Source organism: Pelophylax lessonae (genome assembly GCF_965119305.1).
Source record: "Pelophylax lessonae genome assembly, chromosome: 1".
In the NCBI taxonomy this organism is placed as follows: Eukaryota; Metazoa; Chordata; class Amphibia; order Anura; family Ranidae; genus Pelophylax; species Pelophylax lessonae.
This window is the reverse complement of record NC_138768.1, coordinates 389,580,193-389,600,339: the sequence shown is the minus strand read 5'-3', so window position 1 is coordinate 389,600,339 and position 20,147 is coordinate 389,580,193. Positions and strand designations below refer to the sequence as shown.

The following is a 20,147-nucleotide window of genomic DNA, read 5'->3' as shown; positions in this document are numbered from 1 at the left end:
GCTCAATAGAAATGTGTGGGGTCTGGATGGAGCTGTATTCTCAGAAAGTTCAAGGAAGCGTTAGAGCTTTGCTAATCAAAATAGCTCAGGATTTGGCTATAGCAGCAGGCTATGAGTCTGCTACTAGTATGCACATGCACTTTGACAGCAGTTTTTTTTATTTTTGTACTTGACAGAGGGACATTAAAGGAGAACTAAATGCATATTTAAAAAGCTTATCATTAATCAAGCAGCAATATAATTACTTTGGAGCTTTAATTTGTGGGGAAAAAATGCATGTTTTTTTGTATGGCTAGTCGTTCTTAATGAGCCAACCTGTAGCCGACTCTGTAAAATTTTCAACATCCTGAGAACACAGCGGGCCAATACGTAAGAGCAGCTGCATAGGGAGGCTGCATGGGGGAGTTCTGGGCTCAGTCAAGTTTGTGTTTTATGTAGAATAAGCAGAATTCACATTAGCAGAGGAAGCACAGACAGGACTGCAGTAATACATGGAGGACTGCAGAATGGAGAGGGGGGCAGGGGGGCTTCAAAGCTGGCTGTAACTCCCCCATAGGAACGCACCTAATTTGGGCTTCAGCAAGTAGTGGAGCTATAGCCAGCCCTAACAATAATAAAAATGTCATATTGTGATCGTACAGTCCTGGACACATGCTTATTCTAAACCATTATGACTGGGTTATTTGCAACTACTTTCAGGTGATTGGGCTGCAAGGGACATCACCCTCTATAACCTCTCAGTTTCTTGCTAGTGTTTTTAGGTGATGGACCTCTTCTTTCTACTGAGAAAAGCTTACCTTCTTTACATGTAGGGTCTCGCTTTCTCTCTAGTAGCACTGTTTGCTCTGTCCTCTGTGGCATACTGCGACTGCAAAGCCTGAAGTGCGCTCTTCACTTGCACCACATCACATTTAGGAAGGTTACTGTGTGTGTGTGCATCCTCTTTGCATTGGAGACATTTTTACACACATGGCGGACCATAAGCGGAAAGATAAGGGGTCATGACGGCTCAATAGCTTAGGCTCAACCTTTAGTTCTATCGAGGGTTGTAGTACATTGGTTCAGGGTGCTGGTAACTTCTCCTCTAAAAGTTGCCCCCATTCTGTCTCCTCTGCCTTCCTCTGGTCATTCAGTTAGCCCTTCGACCACAGTTGCCTCAGCCTTTCTGCCTAGAGAGGAATTTTCTGCCACAATGTAAGAGTCCATGGGTTGGTTTTCTGGCCATGTTAAGGCTTTAGCCTACCGGAGTTACGGACGTGGGCCTTCTACCTCCCCTTCAACCTCAGTCTTTGACTTTACACTTGAGTGAGACTTGGTACCAGAGGAGGAGGCATCTGCTGAGCATTATCCTCGCTGGTCGATCCGATACCCCTGCTATGGAAATCTCTACAAAATGTAAGGAGACAGTTGCTATGCTGATTCAATCTATACACTTTAGAGAAGCCGGAGTTTGCTTGCCCTAAGGTTTCTTTTATAGGGGCCCCAAATTATCCTACACCAGATAAGATCTTTCTGGTTCATGTGCTAAACGTTTTGCCCAACAATATTCCATTGAGGAAAGTTTACTTAAGAAGTGGGCAGTTTCTGCGGTACATTTAGCCATTTCCTACCCAAACATGTCAAAGACCTAGTAGATCAGAAGTTAGAGTCCCCTCGTCAGGGTTATCTTTGCCTTAGTGGGCCCTACCATGGAACCTGCAGTTGTATCTATGACAGATTGTCAGACTGTTGCTGGACTAAGTGTATGGCCTGGAATCTCACTTCCATCCTCACGGATCCCTCTATTCAGTCAGCTGGAACTTTTGCTTTCTGTCCCACACTAATGCAATAATGGCTTGGTGGACCCATTTTCCTAAATTTCCAGAGCCTTATACACATGTACCTGATTCTCCAGCTTAAATGCTGGTTAGCTAAAATCCTCTGCAAGAAAGGCCTTTAGCGTTGACTTTTTGAAGGTGAACGCCTGTTTGGTCCCTCTTTGGATAAGTACATTCAAATCACAGGGCGAAAGAATACTCTCTTCCCAAGGAAGGTAAAGGCTTGCACCTTTACTAGTAAGTCTATTACCTCTGAGGTTAGGAAGGGTTCCTTTTTTTCCCTCCAAGTTTTCTAATGCAAACTTTAGGTCATGTGAATACTTTTGCAAGAAGACATTGCCTTTCAAACCAGCCTGAGCCGCTGAACAGTGGTAGGGTGCCCCAGATTTTCAAAATGTTGGGGTTTCCCTTGACCTTTTCCATCTTCTGGTCCCATGACATCTCAGATGCCTGGGTCCAGAGTGTGGTTTTCAGGGTCTACATACTGGAGTTTTACACTCTACCTTCTCTTCATTTTTGCCCCTATTTGGCTTTGCTTTGTTTGCAGGATATCCATGATAAAAATGGTAATATACTGATTTTTGGGACTTTTACCTACAGGTAAGCCTATAATCAGGCTTACCTGTAGGTACAATTAATATCTCCTAAACCTGCACGGTTTAGGAGATATTTGCCCTGCATGCAGGCGCTGACGCTAGCGCGGACCTTCAGAGTTCCATGCCGGGCACTTGCCGGGAAATGACTCCCACGCGCAAGCACGGGAGTGACGTGATCGCAGCTCCAGCCACTCACAGCGCCGGAGCCGCCGAACCCGTAAGAGACGCCGAGGGAGCATGTCTGCTCCCACAGCGGTGTCCGGGGGTCCGTGTTGGGGCTTCGTTTTAAGGTAAGTATTTCATAGTTAGCTAGTATGCGATGCATACTAGCTCATTATGCCTTTGTCTTGCAGGTTTTTTTTTTTTTCCCAGTATACAACCGCTTTAAGGCTTACCTTGATGGTCTCCTTTTAAACAGTCAGTCCTTTTTGTCCCTGTCAGCTAACATCGAGTTGTTAGCTGAACAGATTTTGTGACCAAGACCCTAGGATCCTCTAGCCATTTGCAGTAGATGCCCTTGGCATTCCTTGGACTCATTTCCAACTGGTTTATGCCTTCCTTGAAGATCCTCCATTGACTAATGCACAAAATAATCTGTTAGGCGTGTTTCTGAGTTAGTAACCTCCCCTTGTATATCCTCTTTTCTCTTACGTCCTCTGACAGTCGCCGCCCGTTCAGTTAGTCTTCACGAGTGGTTAATGCGTCTCTCTGCAGGAGCAGGCTAGGCAGTGAAAACGTTAACAAACAAAAGCCTTTACACATAACATACCTCCAGGGGGCTGTTCCTCAGCTATTACCCATCAGCCACGAGGAGCTGCTCTTTAGTTTTATGCTGCCTAGCGTTAGGAGTAGGCTAGGTCTTCCCTGCTGGGACCTAGTATCTCAGTTTCTTTATATTTTTTTCTTGAAAAGTGTTTTTTTCTTTGAAAATAGCTTTTTTATTTCACTCACTATCGCTAGTTAGTCAGGGAATTCCTTTATGACTATAAGCAACAGCGGAGCTGGGCCTTGCACTGGATAATATAGATCCTTATGGAGTCCCAGACTGCCACCAAGCGTCGCAGATCATTGGTGTGCCCTGGCCTCGCAACGACAGTGCCCCTTGAGATGGGGACGAGCCTGCGGAGTCCCTTCTTCGCCGGGATGTCTCAGCTCTGGAACGCCCGTAAGTTGCTAGCATCTTTCCTGGCTAACGGCACCCAAACTCAAGGTGGGAGGTGTTCCATATCAGAGCGGTGCCCGCGTTCGCTGGACTGGTGAGTGATGCTACCCCTGGGTCCCTAAAAGGGGGCTATTATCTGTGGGGGTGTTCTGTGGGCCCACTCTTAGAGGATGGCAGTACATGGTGGCTTCTGTGGTATCCCCCCTCCTGGCCGTATGGTAGGGCCCTTTTCCTCCCTGACCCTGCTGGGGGCGCTCTGCGGTGCATACTGCCATGACTGGGGGGTGTGGGGGCTTAATACATCCCGGGGGTGCTCTCTGGGGTTCCCTGTGGCGGCCAGGACATGTCTTTTTTGCTCTATTTGGCGCTGTTCACGCGGCCACCATTTTGGGTGAGAGCAGGCTGTTTGGGCTTCACTGTGTGGGCAGCAGCCATTGTAGCTCGTCGTGTTGGCGCTGATCGGGCGCCATCTTTGGTATGGTCAACCGCCTAGTAAGGGCGGTAGCCATTTTGCCTGTGCTTCCTCCCATAGACTTTCATCAGGCACCATTTTTTTGTGGCTCAGGGCGGGCATAGGCCTCTATGTGCGTGAGGTCACTTCCTCTTTTTTCTCATTCTCACTGCAGCAGCGTGTGGCAAGTACAGACACTGTGGGGTGATTTTAACAGTTTTCTCTGGCATTTTCCTGTAAAAACTGTTTCTTTTTGTGGCTATTGCTCTTTCTGAAGGGTCTCCACAGGTGGTGCAGTTTACAGTGGGGGTCTGCGGGAACCGGACCAGCGCCCTTAAAATTTTTTATTACTAATATGGAGTCCCAGGATGGCAAATTCCCCACAGATCTGGTTGGTGCTTTCCTCTTCCATGGCCTCATTATCTGCTGCTCCAAAGTGGATCTGCTGATGTCTGAATGCACTTCTCAAACACGGCCTATGCCCTCTCAGTCCTTTGACTCAGCCTGATTTAGTTGCCACGGACAACGTCCCCCCTGAGGGGTCCCAGTCCTCACATTCGGGTGGGGAGGAGGAAAAGTCTTCCTCTATGGAGGCGCGGGAACGCGCTGCGGTGGATGCACTTCTTAGCTCCATTAAGGAGACTTTAAATCTTAATGATGAGCTCTCCCTGTCAGGTAAGCGGGTTTCCTTCAGGTCCCACAAAGCTCAGATGTTGGGTCAGGTTTTCCCCTGCCCTGAGGTGTTTGAACGAAACCGTGAAAGACCAATGGCGTCGCAACAAGCATATGCTGGCGGTGCCCAAGTGGTTTAAATGCCGTTATCCCTTTATGAATCTTGTTGATTATCGTTGGGCGGTGTCGCCCTAAGGTGGACCACACGGTTTCTAGACTTAATAAATCTACCTTGATGCCCATGGAGGACTCCTCTGTGTTTAAGGATCCGGCAGACAGGCATGTGGGGACGCTTTCCCGTCACATGTATTTGGTGGCGGGCTCCCTGCTCAAGCCTGTGTTCACTTCGGTGATGGTTTCTCAAGCTGTCACGGAATGGTCCGGGGCGCTTAGGCGCATGTTGGTGGCAGAGTCGGTATCTCCGGCTGCTCTGGACATGGTGGATCAAGTGACACAGGCCGTGATGTACCTGTGTGACGTGGCCTTGAGCAAGGCTCCCTGGGTTGCACGGCTGTCTGCGGTTGGGGTGGCGATCCGCCGCCTTATTTGGCTGAAAACCTGGTCAGCTGACCACGCTTCCAAGAAGACTGTGTCTGATGTCCCTTATGTGGGTAGTCGTCCTTTTGGGGACACTCTGGATGAGTTGACCAAGGGGCTTATGGGGGGCAAGAGTACTCTTTTGCCCCAAGCCTCTAAGGGAAAATCACCCCGCGCTAGGCGGGGCCCTTCTTTTAAGGCTCATCATTGGTCTTTTCGTGCCTTCGGGGCACAGGATAACGGGAAATCCTTCAAGACCTCAGGTGGTCACAAGAAGCCATGGTCAGGTAAGCCCAAGGCCGGTTCGGTGGCCCAGTCCGCCTCTTCCTGAAGGGACGCCCTTACCCGTTTCAGTGGTGGAGGGACGTCTGCGTTGTTTCCTGGGACCCTGGTTGTCCAGAATTCAGGACAGGTGGGTTCACAAACTGATTCGTTCAGGGTACAAGATCGAGTTTCGATCTCGCTCCGCAGACAGGTTCTTTCCATCAAATCTCCATCTGACTCCCAATCGTTTCAGAGATCTCAAGGGGGCGGTTCAAGATCATCTCACCCAAGGAGTCATTGTGCCAGTCCCTTCACGGGACAGGTTTCACAGTTTTTACTCCAATCTGTTCATGGTACCCAGAAAAGAGGGCAATGAGCGTCCGATCTGAACCTAAAGTCTCTGAACCGTTTTGTGAAGGTTCAGAAGTTCCGGAGGGAATCCATCCGGTCGGTGGTGGCATCGTTGAGTCCAGGGGACTTCCTGGCCTCCATAGACTTGAAGGATGCGTATCTACACATCCCTGTCTCCGAGGGTCATCAGCGGTATCTCCGCTTCGTGGTGGAAGAGGAGCATTATCAGTTTGTGGCATTGCCCTTCGGTCTCGCTTCGGCTCCCAGTGTCTTCACCAAGGTTTTGGCTCCGGTGCTGGCTTTACTGCACTTAAAGGGGATTGCGGTCCTTGGTTATCTGGATGACCTCCTGTTAAGTTCGAGCTCGTGTGCCACCTTGACGAGCGATCTGTCGATCACGGTTCAGACACTCAAGGAGTTCGGGTGGACTGTCACCTTCCAGAAGTCGGCTTTGACTCCTTCAGTTTGCCTCCTGTACCTGGGGATGGTCCTGGACTCCGCTCAGGCAAAAGTCTTTCTCCCGAAGAACAAACTCCGGACGCTGCAGGGCGAGATCAGGTTCCTCAGGGACAACAATCTCTCCTCTATATGGGCCTGCATGTGGTCCCTGGGCCTTGATGGTTTTGGCTTTCAAAGCGATCCCATTTGCTCAATTTCCCACGAGAACTCTGCAGAGATTCTTGCCAGGTGGGACAGAACGCCTCAGTCATTGGACAGGATGATTTCTCTGAGCAATATCGGATCTTTTGTGGTGGCTCCTGTCACCGACTATGGCACAAAGCAAGTCCTTCCGGCCTCTGCTGTGGATGGTTATTACCACGAATGCCAGCCTGTCGGGCTAGGGTGGAGTTCTGGGCACGCTTTGTGCCCAGGGGACGTGGTCGGCGGAGGAGGCCTCCTTACCGATAAACGTCTTGAAGCTCCGAGCAATAAAGCTCTGCTTGTTCCGTTGGTCAACTCGGCTTCAGGGTTGCCCGGTTCAGGTGCAGATGGACAACACCACGGCAGTGGCTTACTTCACTCACCAAGGGGGCACCAAGAGTGCCTGGACGGCCAAGATCCTCTCTTGGGCCCGAGACGCACGTTCCGGCGATTTTGGTCGTTCACATTCCGTGTGTGGAGAACTGGCAGGCGGACTATCTGAGTCGCCAGACCCTGGACCAGAGAGAATGGTCCCTGCATCCGGTGGTGTTTTTTCTCCTGTGGGCCCGGTGGGGGACTCCGGATGTGGATCTGTTTGCGTCCCATCTCAACAAAGAGGTGGGAAGGTTTGTGGCCTGAACCCGTGATCCTCTGGCGGATGCCACGGCCGCGTTGGTGGTGCCTTGGTACCGGTATCGGCTGATTTATGCCTTCCCTCCGATTCAACTGTTATCCAGGTTCCTCCGCAGGTTGGCGTCGGAACGGCTGCAGGTCATTCTGGTGGCCCCAGACTGGCCACGTTTGTCTTGGTACGCAGACATCGTGCAGATGGTCGTCGAGCCTCCCTGGCGGCTTCCGCTGAGAGATGATCTTCTGTCTCGGGCCGATTTTCCATCCTGCTTTACAATCTCTGGCTTTGACGGCATGGCTGTTGAAAGCCAAGTCTTGAGGGACAAGGGTATCTCGAATGCTGTTATTCCTACCTCATTGAAGAAAGAAAGAAAGCTACCTCTAGGAAAATGTATCATCGCACCTGGAAGGCGTATATTGCCTGGTGCGAGTCACAAGGGTTTCATCCCCGCTCCTTTTCGAAGGAAGCAGAAAGGTGTGGATCAGCTGCGCACGATCGTGGGTCAGTTGTTGGCCTTTACCGGTTTTCTTCCAGCGTTCCTTGGCGACTACTTACTTGATTTGCACCTTTACTCAAGGGGTGCGTCATCTGGCTCCACCGCAGAAGGCTCCTTTGCTTCCGTGGGGACTGACTTTGGATTTTGTCCGTTTTTTCTTACAACGGCCTCCCTTTGAGGACATCAGAGAACCAGCTCTGCCTGTGTTGTCCCAGGAAGTTGCCTTTCTGGTGGCTGTCACCTGTTCGCAGAGTTTCGGTATTGGCGGCTCGGTCTTGCCGGTCGCTTTCTTTGGTCGTTTCTAGGGATAACGTGGTCTGGCGACCCACTCAGTCTTTTCTTCCTACAGTTGTGTCTGCTTTCCACCTCATCGTTGTTTCTTCCGTTGCTTCCGCCTTGGGCGAAGCCCAAGCGCCCCAAGGACTTTGTCCTGTGTTCCTTGCATGTGGTCTGGTCGATCAGATTTTTGCCTGTCTGCCACGGAGTCTTTTGGGAAGTTTGATTCCCTGTTTGTCCATCCTTGGAAGCCTTCGGCTGCATCCGGGGCAGTTTCTTCCGGTTTGGATCGGACGGACTTTGGTTTTGGGCCTCTTCACTATAGGCTCCGGTGCCTCCTTTTCCTGTGAGGGCACATTCTACTAGAGCCGTCATTTCCTCTTGGTCTTTCCGCCATCAGGCTTCCTGTGGCTGAGGTGCGCGTAGCGGCCATGTGGTCGTCTGTGCGCACTTTCACAAAATTCTACTGCCTTGATGTGCTGGCACCATAGGATGCTTCCTATGGCAGCAAAGTTTTGTGCGCGGCAGTTGCTTTTCAGAGACCTGTGTTTCTGTCTCTTCTTGGGGTGTATTTGTCCAAGGTTGGCTCCTGTTGAGCTTTTGTTGCCCGGTTGACTCTGGCCTGGTTGCACGTTGCCTTTTCTTTGGTTGTGTCTTCCCACCCCTCCCACCTGCACTGCTTTGGGACATCCCACTCGTGAAGGCTAACGAACGGGCAGCGACTGTCAGAGGACGTAAGAGAAAATAGAATTTTTGTAAGAACTTACCGTAAAATTATTTTCTCTGAGTCCTCTGACAGTCACCACCTCCGCCCCTCTTCTTTTTGGGGTTGATAGTCTTCATGTACTGCTTTCTACAAAACTGAAGAGCAGCTCCTAGTGGCTGATGGATAATAGCTGAGTAACAGCCCCCTAGAGGTGTGTTATGTGTTAAGGCTTTTGTTTGTTAACCTTTTCACTGCCTAGCCTGCTCCTGCAGAGAGGCGCATTAACCACTCGTGAAGGCTAACTGAACGGGCGGCGACTGTAAAATAATTTTACGGTAAGTTCTTACATAAATTCTTTTTTTTTTTTTTTTCGTTTTGCACAAGGACAACACCTTTTCTATGTAAGGTGGTCTCTTCTTTCCACCTCAATGAGAATATTGTCTTCCTTTCCCTCTATACTTCCCCAAAATATGACAACTATATTGCTCTAGATTGTTTGAATATAGTCAGGGCTGTCAGAGTCTACTTGGTAGCCACAGCCTCTTTTCACAAAATTAAGCCCCTTTTTGTCCTGCCTGGGGGTCCTCATAGAAGACATCCTGCTTCCCACTGCACAATTGCTACGTGGATTCGATAGCTCATTTCAGAAGCCTACACCCTAAAGGATCCTCCCTTTCCCATCATAGCCCATTCTACCAGTGCTATTGGTGTCTCCTAGACTTTTTAGCATCAAGTATATTTATTTACAAAGCTGCCCCCTGGACCTCTGTTCACATTTTCCAAGTTCTATCAGAGAGACTTTCAGGCCTTAGCTAATGTGAGGTTTTTGCCACCAGATGCATCAAGCTGTTATCTGAGTATTTTGTTCAAGGTTCTTGAACCCTTGTGCTTCTTGTGGGGCTGTTGGCAGTTATGTTTTGTCATGTTGAGTACATCCCATGGTCAGTGAATACAAGCCTTGTGTTCTGTACTGTAAACCTAAGATAATAGGACTTTTAACCTACCTGTAAATTCTTTAACTTGGAGTACAGTGTATGACACAGGGCGCACCTTCAGTGTCTTGATTAATTCTCACTGCTTGCTAAAATCTGGAACCCCATGGAGTAGGTATGGGTATATGAATACACTCTAAGGCCGTCTCTAGCAAAAGTGTTTGCCAGTGTCCAATCACCTGAAGGTAGCAGCATATAACCTATGGTCTATGAATAAAAGTCCTGTGACCTCTACTGTACTCTAAGATAGGAAATTTACAGGTTAGTGAACATTCCTATGTTTTTTCTTAAGATAACCTGATCCATACGTGAATATTCCTTGTGGTTAGCCTGTTTGCATATACTTCCCCAGCCTTGTCCACAGTTCCCTTGCAATTTCCCATGGATACTAGTACTTCCCTTACTGTGCTGAAGAAGTCAAGGAGGCTAAAGCAATATTGTCAAAAGATGGATGTAAAGGCTGTGTGGTTGTAATAAAACCCAGTAAGCATTCACTTGGCATGTGCTATTTTATAGGCAGATATAGTGATTATTTAAATGTGCTATGCTGAAGTGAAGTAACCATGTTCTTTTTTGTGGGTAAGATGCTAAGGCTTTACAAATGCTTTAACTTCACTTTTCTTTTGTTTGTGTATTTCTTCTTCCCCTATTATGTTTAATCAGTCTTTACTTTAATGTGTTTCTTTAGGATCCTATTGATCCAGCAAGCACAGTCATAGTAATTCGCTCCTTGGTCCCTGGAGGAGTTGCAGAACAAGATGGCCGACTTTTGCCCGGTGACCGCTTGATGTTTGTCAATGAGATTAATTTGGAGCATGCCAATTTAGAGGAGGCTGTTCAGGCACTTAAAGGTGCACCTGCAGGAAACGTTAGCATTGGAGTTGCAAAACCTTTGCCTGTAAGAATATTTTTATAATGCTATCTAACCACCTAATATTCATCATTTGTTTCCAGGTAACCTGTATAACTGAAATATTCACTACAGCTAAATTACTTATTGTATGTAAAGGTTTTTGTTTATTATATTATACACAGTTTAAGCAATGTTAATGACAGGATAGCATTAATCAGTTACATCATAAAGATATGCTAAATATACAGAATTAGTCCATCTTAATGATATTTTAGCTTTTCGTGTGTTCTGGTGGGTTGGCTCACCCAACATCTTATGTCTCTTTGGAGCACTGAGTTGCAGCTAAATACGAATTTCTCATACAGTACAGGACATAGGCTCTTTTTTAAGTTGTAGACTTGGGTTATATGCTCCACCTTCGGATGAGGACACTGGCAAACAAAGTTGTAGGCATAGCCCATATAACACTTCCTGCTTCCAGCAATTCTCAGTTTGTTTGTTTTTTATAGTGTTCTAGCTAGTGCTAGTTGATAGACACACTCTGAGAGCAGGTGTCCGGCTTACGATTCTGATTATAATGGAATGTTGAAGACTGTCTGGTTCTTCACATGGAGAAATGTGTTCTTTCCTTGGCTGTTAAAATGCAAATGCAAAAATGGGTCTTCGTACATTGCTTAAAGCTAGAAAATCAAACTCTGGCTAGATCTATTATTGCGCTTGGAAGGCTTACTCTTCTTTGTATGAGACACAGTAGTTTTAGGCCACTTTCACACTTGTGCAACTTGTCATGCAACTTTGGACATCAGAGTTGCATGACATGTCGTTCCCCAAGTTTTCCAATGATACCCATTCATATATGTGCATCTTAAAGTTGCAGCAACTTCAAAGTAGGTAAGGCACTACTTTGGTCTGACTTTCATGAGGGCTATAGACTTCAATGTTAAACCTCAGAAGTTGCTTGAAAGTAATACCTGAATGTTATACAATGCAGCTTGGGTGCAACAATTGTCCATTAAAACTGGTCAAAGCCAAACTCCTAACCAAGTTGCACCCATCCAAACTTGTGTCCAAAGTTGTGAAACTTTGGAGTCGTACAGGTGTGAAAGGGGCCTTACTCTAGACATTACTCTGTGGGATGTATCCTTGGGTTGTGTCCTCCTAATCTGGGCTGGAGAAACATTTGGCCTTGAGCACCCTGAATGGTCACCTCTCAGCGCTTGGCCATTTTCTTATAGATACCGCTGGCTCCTCATTTCCCTGGTAAAGGCTTTTGTTCATGAGGTGCTTCCCTTTGAGCCCAGTTGGGATATCCCCTTGGCCAACCTTAATTGTAAGGTAGTTTTATCTATGGCTGTCATGTCAGTGAGATGGGTCTCAGAACTAGCGGCATAATCTGCCCTTGTTTTTCCTAAGGACAAGTTGGTTTTGGACCCCCAAGCCTCATATCCCATTAAAGTGGTCTCCTCCTTCCACCTTAAAAAGACATTGGTCTGCTCCAAAGCACCCCCCAAAAAATCCTCTCTACATCATTTGTATATAGAACAAGTTTATCTCTGTCAGTGTGTCTATCCGAGCCTCAGATTCTTGACTTGTCCTGCCTGTGGGCTCACAAGGGCTGTCCTGCATCTTGTTCCACCATTTCAGTATGGATTAAGCGGGTTATTGCCATGGCTTACACTTTGAAGCTAGGAATTCTCCTTTCCTTGTTAATGTTTGCTCAACTCATTCAGACAGTGTCTCTCAGGCTTTTCAGCACCAGGCGTCTGTTTCTCAGATTTGCAGGACCTCCACCTGGTCTTCTGTTCACATATTTGTTAAGTTTTACCAGGTGGAAGTGCAGGCTTCTGCTGACAACAGCTTCAGCCTGAAGGTTATTCAAGCTGCTCTTTGAGTTGGGAACCTGGTTCCCTTGTTTTGGGGCTGTTAGCTTTGTTTGCTGTGTTACCAACCCCTCAGTTGTATTGCCTTGCCATCCTATGGTCCTGTGCTGTTTTTGCAGGTTAGTCAAAAATTCTAATTAAATATTCAGGAAACATAACCAAAATAGATCAGTGTCAGGCTAGGAGCAGGTAGCAGGAAACAGTTCAGATGTGTTGATTATGCAAAGAGTTCAATAAACAAGAGCACATACCATGAGCAGGCCTAGGTAGAACAGGTCAGCTGGAACTTGTAGTTCACCTCTGCAGATGAAGGTACAGGTTGGCTGGTGCTTGTGGTTCACCGCTGCAGATTTACCAGGAGGTTAACTGGTGCTTGTGGTTCACCGCTGCAGATGTAACAGGAGGTTGGCTGGTAATTGTGGTTCACCGCCGCAGATGTCACAGCAGATTTAGGGTAGCCAAGTAGTAATGTTGAGTCTGACACTACAATAGAATCAGGCAAAGCATAGTCTAGACAAGCTGGGTCATACACAGGTAGATTAGAGTCCAAATGGTACAGAATTATTAGCGAACAAAGCGGGGTCAAAACTAGCCAGTCATACACAATATAGACAGATCAGATATTGGCTGGGTCAAGCAGGAGCACACAAGGTAACAACGCTATCATGAGCACTGATGGTATGCTGATACAGGTGATTTAAAGGTGAGCTGGTCAATCACTGTCGTTTCCCAGGCAAAGGCTGTGTCAGGTGAGTTTTGCTGTGTCTTTAAAGGGATCCAGTACTGACAGTCAGTGCCTTGACTGTTTAAGACATGTTTGATATCCAATGCTGCTTTGAATACTTGCTTTCCTTTCTACTTGCATGCACTCTTTCTATACTGATGTTTAACCGAGTCCAAATGGGGCTCCTTGTTTCTGCAGTTGTCACCAGAAGAAGGCTATATCTCTGCTAAGGACGAGTCTCTTTTCTACTCTGCACATTCATATGTCGAGGAAGGGCCCAATGATGCACCTCTTTTCCATGCTGAACTAGCTATGGTTAGTGCCAGCAACTTTCTAAAAAAAAAAAAATGTTTTAAAAAGCCCAGTTTTAGTGCCGTTGCATTTCTTTAATCTAATTATGTGTTTCCATTGCTAATTTTGCATGGCTAAATGATTATGCCCAGCTTGTATTACTTCATAATATTAGGAATAATTCTCTTAATACTTACACTTTTCCTAAATATGGCAGTATTGCTTATATTCACACTTAAGGACTCATTCAGACAGGCGTCCAGACCTATCTTCCTATCTGAGCCGCTGTCTGTGGCATGTGAATCCACCTTGGAGCTGTCTGCAGGCAGCCTGTAGAAGTAGATGCAGATGCCGTGGCTGCACAGACAGTTGCATGTTAAAATCTGACATGCGGAGAGGAGCGGGTGCATGGATGTAAACACACAGTGCCTATGTTTGGATCCATGCACTTGCTCCTGCCCTCATGACAAATGTATATAATACGGATGTGTCCATGCATCCTCTGTATCTGCATTCCTTTCTATCGGCTGCCTGCATGCAGCTCTGTGATGGATTCACATGCAGCAGACAGCAGCTCAGACCCGAAGATGGGTCTGATCACCCATCTAAATGAGCCCTAAAATTGTGTTGTACAAAATGCTAAAAGTGAGCATGTGAAGGTAGCATTATGTGAGCTGCCATTTTGAATTTGTTTACTGGTGCACATTCTAAAGCTGTTATTCTTTTTCTTGCTTCACTACCTCATAAGCACAGACCTGGAGCAAGCATGCAATTCGTTAAGTCTGACAAGTGTGAACTTTCATCCTAGATACTTTTTCATACTCAAGATTTAGATTAGTAAAGCTAAAATCTGGATGATGGTTTTAAAAAAACAAGTCAACAATGGCAGCTCCAGATTTCCTATCCTCTAATGTCACTTTTTATTGTATTTGTCATACCAATAGTCTTTTGTTTGCATCAAACTCTCAACATCTTGTGCTATCCCTTTAAAAAAATTACTGTAAGTCCTTCACTAATTGCCTTTTATAGGTTGAGACCACTGATGCTGACTTAACAGGAGAATGCAGTATGGAATCCCGCTTTGCTCACAATAATGACAACTTACTACAGGCTTCTTTGATAGCCTTGCATGGTAGTCCTTGTAATGAAGATCTCCTTAGTGGTTTATCAGATTGTTCACTGCAGGTAACTGGACTCTGATTGCATGTAACTGCATTTGACTGTTTTTTTCCCTGCTTAGTGTTTTTAAAAGTTTTGGCTACTTATTATGTAAACCAAAGAAGAAAAGAAACGCAAGAGTGGTGGACCCTATGCGATCCACAGTGATAGTGCCCAAACAAATATAAAACCACAAATCAACACTAATAGATAATAAAAAATAATATGTATCATAAAGTGCTAGTTAAAAAACTTAGAAAGTGCTTGTGTAAGAAAAGGGGACCCCTTTAGACCCAGTGCACTCAAGAATAAAGGTTACAGTCCAGTGAAAACAGTCCAAAAATTGGTATATACTGAATCCTTCATGGATTTCCACAAAGGGGTGGCGCAATCTTCCTGCCACTATGGCCAGATGCGCCATGAGAGTGTATCCTGAGAGTAGTAGAGTAGTGGTGACACCCCCTGTGAGAGATATAAAAAAAATTCCCACTCACCAGACATTACTGAACCCTCTTACCATTTTGCAAGGGGGGGTCAGACAGAGCTTTGGTGGTCTCCATGACCAAGATGCAGGCTTCAAATGAGTTTTAAAAAAGGAGAAATAACTGCGCTATAGGTAAATGGCAAATATTAGCAGCAACTTCAAGTGTGACCACACCCTAAAAAATAATATATAAAATAAGTCGCGCTGAATGAGGTGAACAAATCAATGTCCAAAAACAAAAATAAAATGAATTGAATCAAGTCCCAGTGCAAAAAGTCCTAGTGAGAATGCATAATCTCCAAATTGATGTGACTAGTGAAATCCACACTTTAAGAATCCAGAAACTTATAGGTGATGCGTTTACCGGACAAACAATCAATAATTGCAGAGATGAAACACAAAGGAGTGAACTTGATTGTAGAAGACACGTGTGATGAGCTCCCAAATAATGAAGTCATAAAATCATGGAAAAAAAGAAAACGCCATAGCATAATACCATAACGATAAATTGTTCCTTAAACACCCTAAATTGCACCATGCAGGAGGTGTGTAAATCCGTCACCAGATGTGAGGCTGCTTAAAAAAAAAAAAAAAAAAAAAACGAATGTGCAGGCATATAACACTCCCCTAATGAGTGATCACAGAGACAGATGATGACGAAAGTGGAAGGAGACCACCACCAATATAAAAGCCGCTTACCAGATTGAGGATGGGTATAGGCAGATAGAGACAAATCCCAAAGTACCAGGACCACCAACACTGACAATAAGGGCCCCTTACCAGACTCAGATAGTAATTGCGCAATGTATGATATCGGGACAGATCCAATCCACCGACATTCACCACCGAGAGATACCTCACACAGCAGGGTCAGGGTTGAAGATGATCCCAAAGGATGAGCCAATAATCCCAGTAGATGGGCAAAAACCAATCCCAAATATAAAGAAAAAACGCCAATAGTGTAAAAACGTAACTTCAAGTTTTGAAAACGTCTTCTAGGACGAAACGTGGTTAGGTCACGGCGTGCTGACGTCATCCCTGGAAGCGTTCCAAGCGAGCGGATGTGCCTTGCCGTCCGGTCGGCGGCTTTTCATGCATCTTTGATTTTAACAGAATGTAAGTGTGTTTCCTTTATCTTAATAAACCAGTAGTTACGTTTTTACAGTATTGGCGTTTTTTCTTTATATTTGGGATTGGTTTTTGCCCATCTACTGGGATTATTGGCTCATCCTTTGGGATCATCTTCAACCCTGACCCTGCTGTGTGAGGTATCTATCGGTGGTGAATGTCGGTGGATTGGATCTGTCCCGATATCATACATTGCGCAATTACTATCTGAGTCTGGTAAGGGGCCCTTATTGTCAGTGTTGGTGGTCCTGGTACTTTGGGATTTGTCTCTATCTGCCTATACCCATCCACAATCTGGTAAGCGGCTTTTATATTGGTGGTGGTCTCCTTCCACTTTCGTCATCATCTGTCTCTGTGATCACTCATTTGGGGAGTGTTATATGCCTGCACATTCGTTTTTTTTTTTTTTTTGGTAAGCAGCCTCACATCTGGTGACGGATTTACACACCTCCTGCATGGTGCAATTTAGGGTGTTTAAGGAACAATTTATCGTTATGGTATTATGCTATGGCATTTTATTTTTTTCCATGATTTTATGACTTCATTATTTGGGAGCTCATCACACGTGTCTTCTACAATCAAGTTCACTCCTTTGTGTTTCATCTCTGCAATTATTGATTGTTGGTCCGGTAAGCGCATCACCTATACATTTCTGGATTCTTAAAGTGTGGATTTCACTTGTCACATCAATTTGGAGATTATGCATTCTCACTAGGACTTTTTGCACTGGGACTTGATTCAATTCATTTTATTTTTGTTTTTGGACATTGATTTGTTCACCTCATTCAGCGCGACTTATTTTATATATTTCAAATGAGTTTTCCTGGTCAGTTTTCTTCCGAGAATGGAGAGCTGCCAGTGCAATTCCAAAGAGAGTACACAAAAACAAGAAACGGGCTCCTCATAGCGTAAAAAAGTTTGGATGCTCTTTATTGGTTACAAACCCCTTAAAGGGTCAATGTGTAGACAAAAAAGGAATAAAAAAAAGAGATAAGCAAAACACTCCCGTACAGTTTCCCGTACTGTTTAATGCGAGAAGCGCAAGCAAAGCCACCTGGTAGCAGCGTGCATTCTAGCTAGCACCAAGAACGTGGCAACATGCGTCCCAGCTTGATGCGTTTCATCATCAACGTGATATCTCAGAAGCTGAGCTGGTCATGCAACCAGCACAGGAGGGAACGTAGAAAAGCACTTTCTTTCCATTAAAGGTGAGAACTTCTGTTAAAGGAGTTGTAAAGTCTGAAGGTTTTTTATCTTAATGCATTCTATGCAATAAGATAAAAAAAACTTCTGTGTGTAGCAGTTCCCCTCAGCACCCCCAATACTTACCTGAGCCCCATCTCTGTCCAGCAATGTCCACGAGTCCCTCCCTTCTGATTGGCTGAGACACAGCCGCGGCCCCATTGGCTCCCGCGGCTGTCAATTAAAGTCAGTTAGCCAATCATGAGAGAGAGGGGACGGGGCCGACCAGAAGCTCCATGTCTAAATGAACATGCAGAGCTGCAGCTCGACCCGGGTGCCCCCTTAGCAAGCTGCTTGCTGTGGGACACTTGACAGCAGGAAAGGGTCAGGAGCAGCAACAAAGAACCTGAGAAGAGGAGGATTCAGGCTGCCCTGTGCAAAACCACTGCACAGAGAAGGTAAGTATAACATGTTTGTTATTTTTTATTTATTTTTTAACCACTTGAGGACCAAGCCTATTTCTGACACGTAATTTACAAGTTAAAATCAGTATTTCTCTTTCGTTCATTGACGGACACAGCTCCTGATCTTCTTAACCATTGGGTTATATTAGGGAGAAAAAAAGTCTGGCTATGCCTATGGGCAGTACCAGGGGGTATACTCCCTCTCTCTGCTATAGGTTTTCAGTTTTTTTTTGCCTAGTCAGGATTAAGGACTTAGTTCCTTGCTGGGGTCTCTGGTTCTCGCAATTTTTCCTTTTAAACTGAATTTTTTCTTTTATTATTTTCTGTTCCTGTTCTGGTCCTATAAGTTTGGTTCCTGTGAGAACTACAATCAACTGCCGGACTGGGCGACGGGCTGGATATCCTAGATCCTTATGGTCTTCCTAGTCTGGCCAGCGTCTGTGACCCGACCTTAGCTTCTGCACTAGGTTGGCCGCGACATAGTCCCATTGGACGGGGGCTGGCCTGCGAGTTAAACGTCTCGCGAGGTCGCATACGACCATGTCTGAAAACGAGTTGCAGCATTCCTCCTGGCCGACAGCCCCCCCATTTCGATGGAGAGGAGGTTCTGTCTGGAGAGGTGCCTGTCTGGTTTCTAGTATGGTAATTAACTGTCCCCCCCCCTCCCCCTGGAGGTTTTTGGGGTGGACGTGGGTCCCTCCATAGCACAGTCGGACCCCTGGATTCCCCTGCTTCCAGTTAGGCACCCCCCTCATAATTCTGGTGGTCCCTGTGGGCCATCTCACTCCCCCCCCATCTGCCCCCACCCCCCTCCTTCACTGATGCTTAGGCTGTGGGATGGCCTGGTTCACCGCGTAGGGTGGGAGCAGGCCACCATTTTCTTGTAGCTTGTGTGCTTAATGCGCGACAGCCATGTTTGTGTAGTCTGGCCATTTTTTGGTGCTTTGCTATTGAAATTAACGGCAGCAATGACAGTGGAGTCCTCTGGGTGGGGATTTTGGCGGTGGGAGGCTCTCCTCATCCCCTGGTTTAAACTCCTGGATCTTTTTGTTTCCTGATCGCTGTTCGTGCAGCGCAGAATCTCCTGGTAGCTGCAGTGCCTGGTTTCTGTGGGGTGGTGAGTCTGGTGGGTTCCTCTCCCTCTCTACTGAGGATCGATTGGTGCTCTGTGGCTGGCAACCGGGTGGGCTGCCAGAGCGGTGGGGGGTTGTCCCTTAGCAGTGTTTTATACTTTTTTGTGGGGTCCCCCTGGTGAGCACATCCCCCCACCTGATCCCCTCGTTGAGGTTGCATGACCCTCCAGGTCCCATCCATCCATTGATGCACTGATGGTGGTCCTGGAGTTCTTGGTGTCCCGGGTGGAGGTGGCTTTTGGGCGACGGGCTGGCAAAAAGCGCCCCCTTCCCCTGCCTCATCTGTCTCATCAGATCCTGAATCTGATTCGGCCACTGCGAGTGTGGGTCACCCTGCTGGGCGACCACATGCCCTGAATCCTCATAGTGAGGAGGATTCCTCCACTTCTGTAAGTGATTGCAGCTGTGCGTGAGACCTTAAAGATGGAGGACGCAGCTGAAGCTGCGGCAGAGGCACAGGTTCCCTTTTGCATTCACAAGCCATCCAGAGCGGAAAAGGTGTTCCCTTTCTCCTCCTATTTTGACAGAATTGTCACTAAATAGTGGGGACGACCAAAGCATCCTCTTGGGGTCCCTAAGCGATTTTTCTAGGCGATACCCCTATGAGAAGTCCCTTCTTAAGAAGTGGACTGTTCCACTGGTGTCGGATTCTCCAGGTTCCATATTGAACAATGCAACCATGATTCCGGTTGAAGAGTTCCCGGCCTTTAAGGACCCGGCTGACAGGAAGGCGGAGGCTGTGGCCCGCAATATGTACACCCTGGCTGGTTTGGCACTGAGGCCGATATTCACCATTCCCCTGGTTTTGTAGATTGACAGAATGAGCTAGGCTTTTGTGCCATGACTTGGAAGGGGGAGTAGCTTCGTCCTGCCTTTGCTGAACTTGCGGACCAGCAGGTCCAGGGGCTGCAGTTTATCTGTGCTGTCTCTTGTGATGTCTCTTTGGATGCGGCTCCCCTAGTGGCTCGGCTCTCTGTTTCAACAGTGATCCTTTGTCGTGTCTTTTGGCTCAAATGCTGGTCTGTGGACCAGACTTCTAAAAAGGCCTTGACAGATCGCCTATTTGGTGCTACCCAGGATGACATCATTAAAGGTCTCACCGAGGTTAAGAGTACTTTTCTTCCGCAGGCTACTAAGGGCAAGGAACCCTGTCGTAGACGTGGGCCCTCCTTCTCGGGTCATAAGAAGTTTTTTCGTCTCTTCGGGTCGACTGAAAAGGGATCTGAGCCCTTCGGGGCCTCCTCTGGAGGATCCAAG

General features: G+C 46.7%; 1 protein-coding gene across 8 annotated transcripts in view; it reads left to right on the top strand.

Annotated features, from left to right (window-relative positions):
* MPDZ (multiple PDZ domain crumbs cell polarity complex component) overlaps positions 1-20,147 on the top strand; it is a 334,396-nt gene that overhangs the window by 136,839 nt on the left and 177,410 nt on the right. For 7 of the 8 annotated variants that reach the window (XM_082263865.1, XM_082263860.1, XM_082263866.1 and 4 more), the window contains 3 exons: positions 10,282-10,491; positions 13,249-13,365; positions 14,371-14,526. In XM_082263865.1, coding sequence (XP_082119991.1) covers positions 10,282-10,491; positions 13,249-13,365; positions 14,371-14,526 — 483 coding nt within the window. The remainder of the gene's footprint in view (positions 1-10,281; positions 10,492-13,248; positions 13,366-14,370; positions 14,527-20,147) is intronic. The other variant, XM_082263863.1, reaches the window with a different exon arrangement.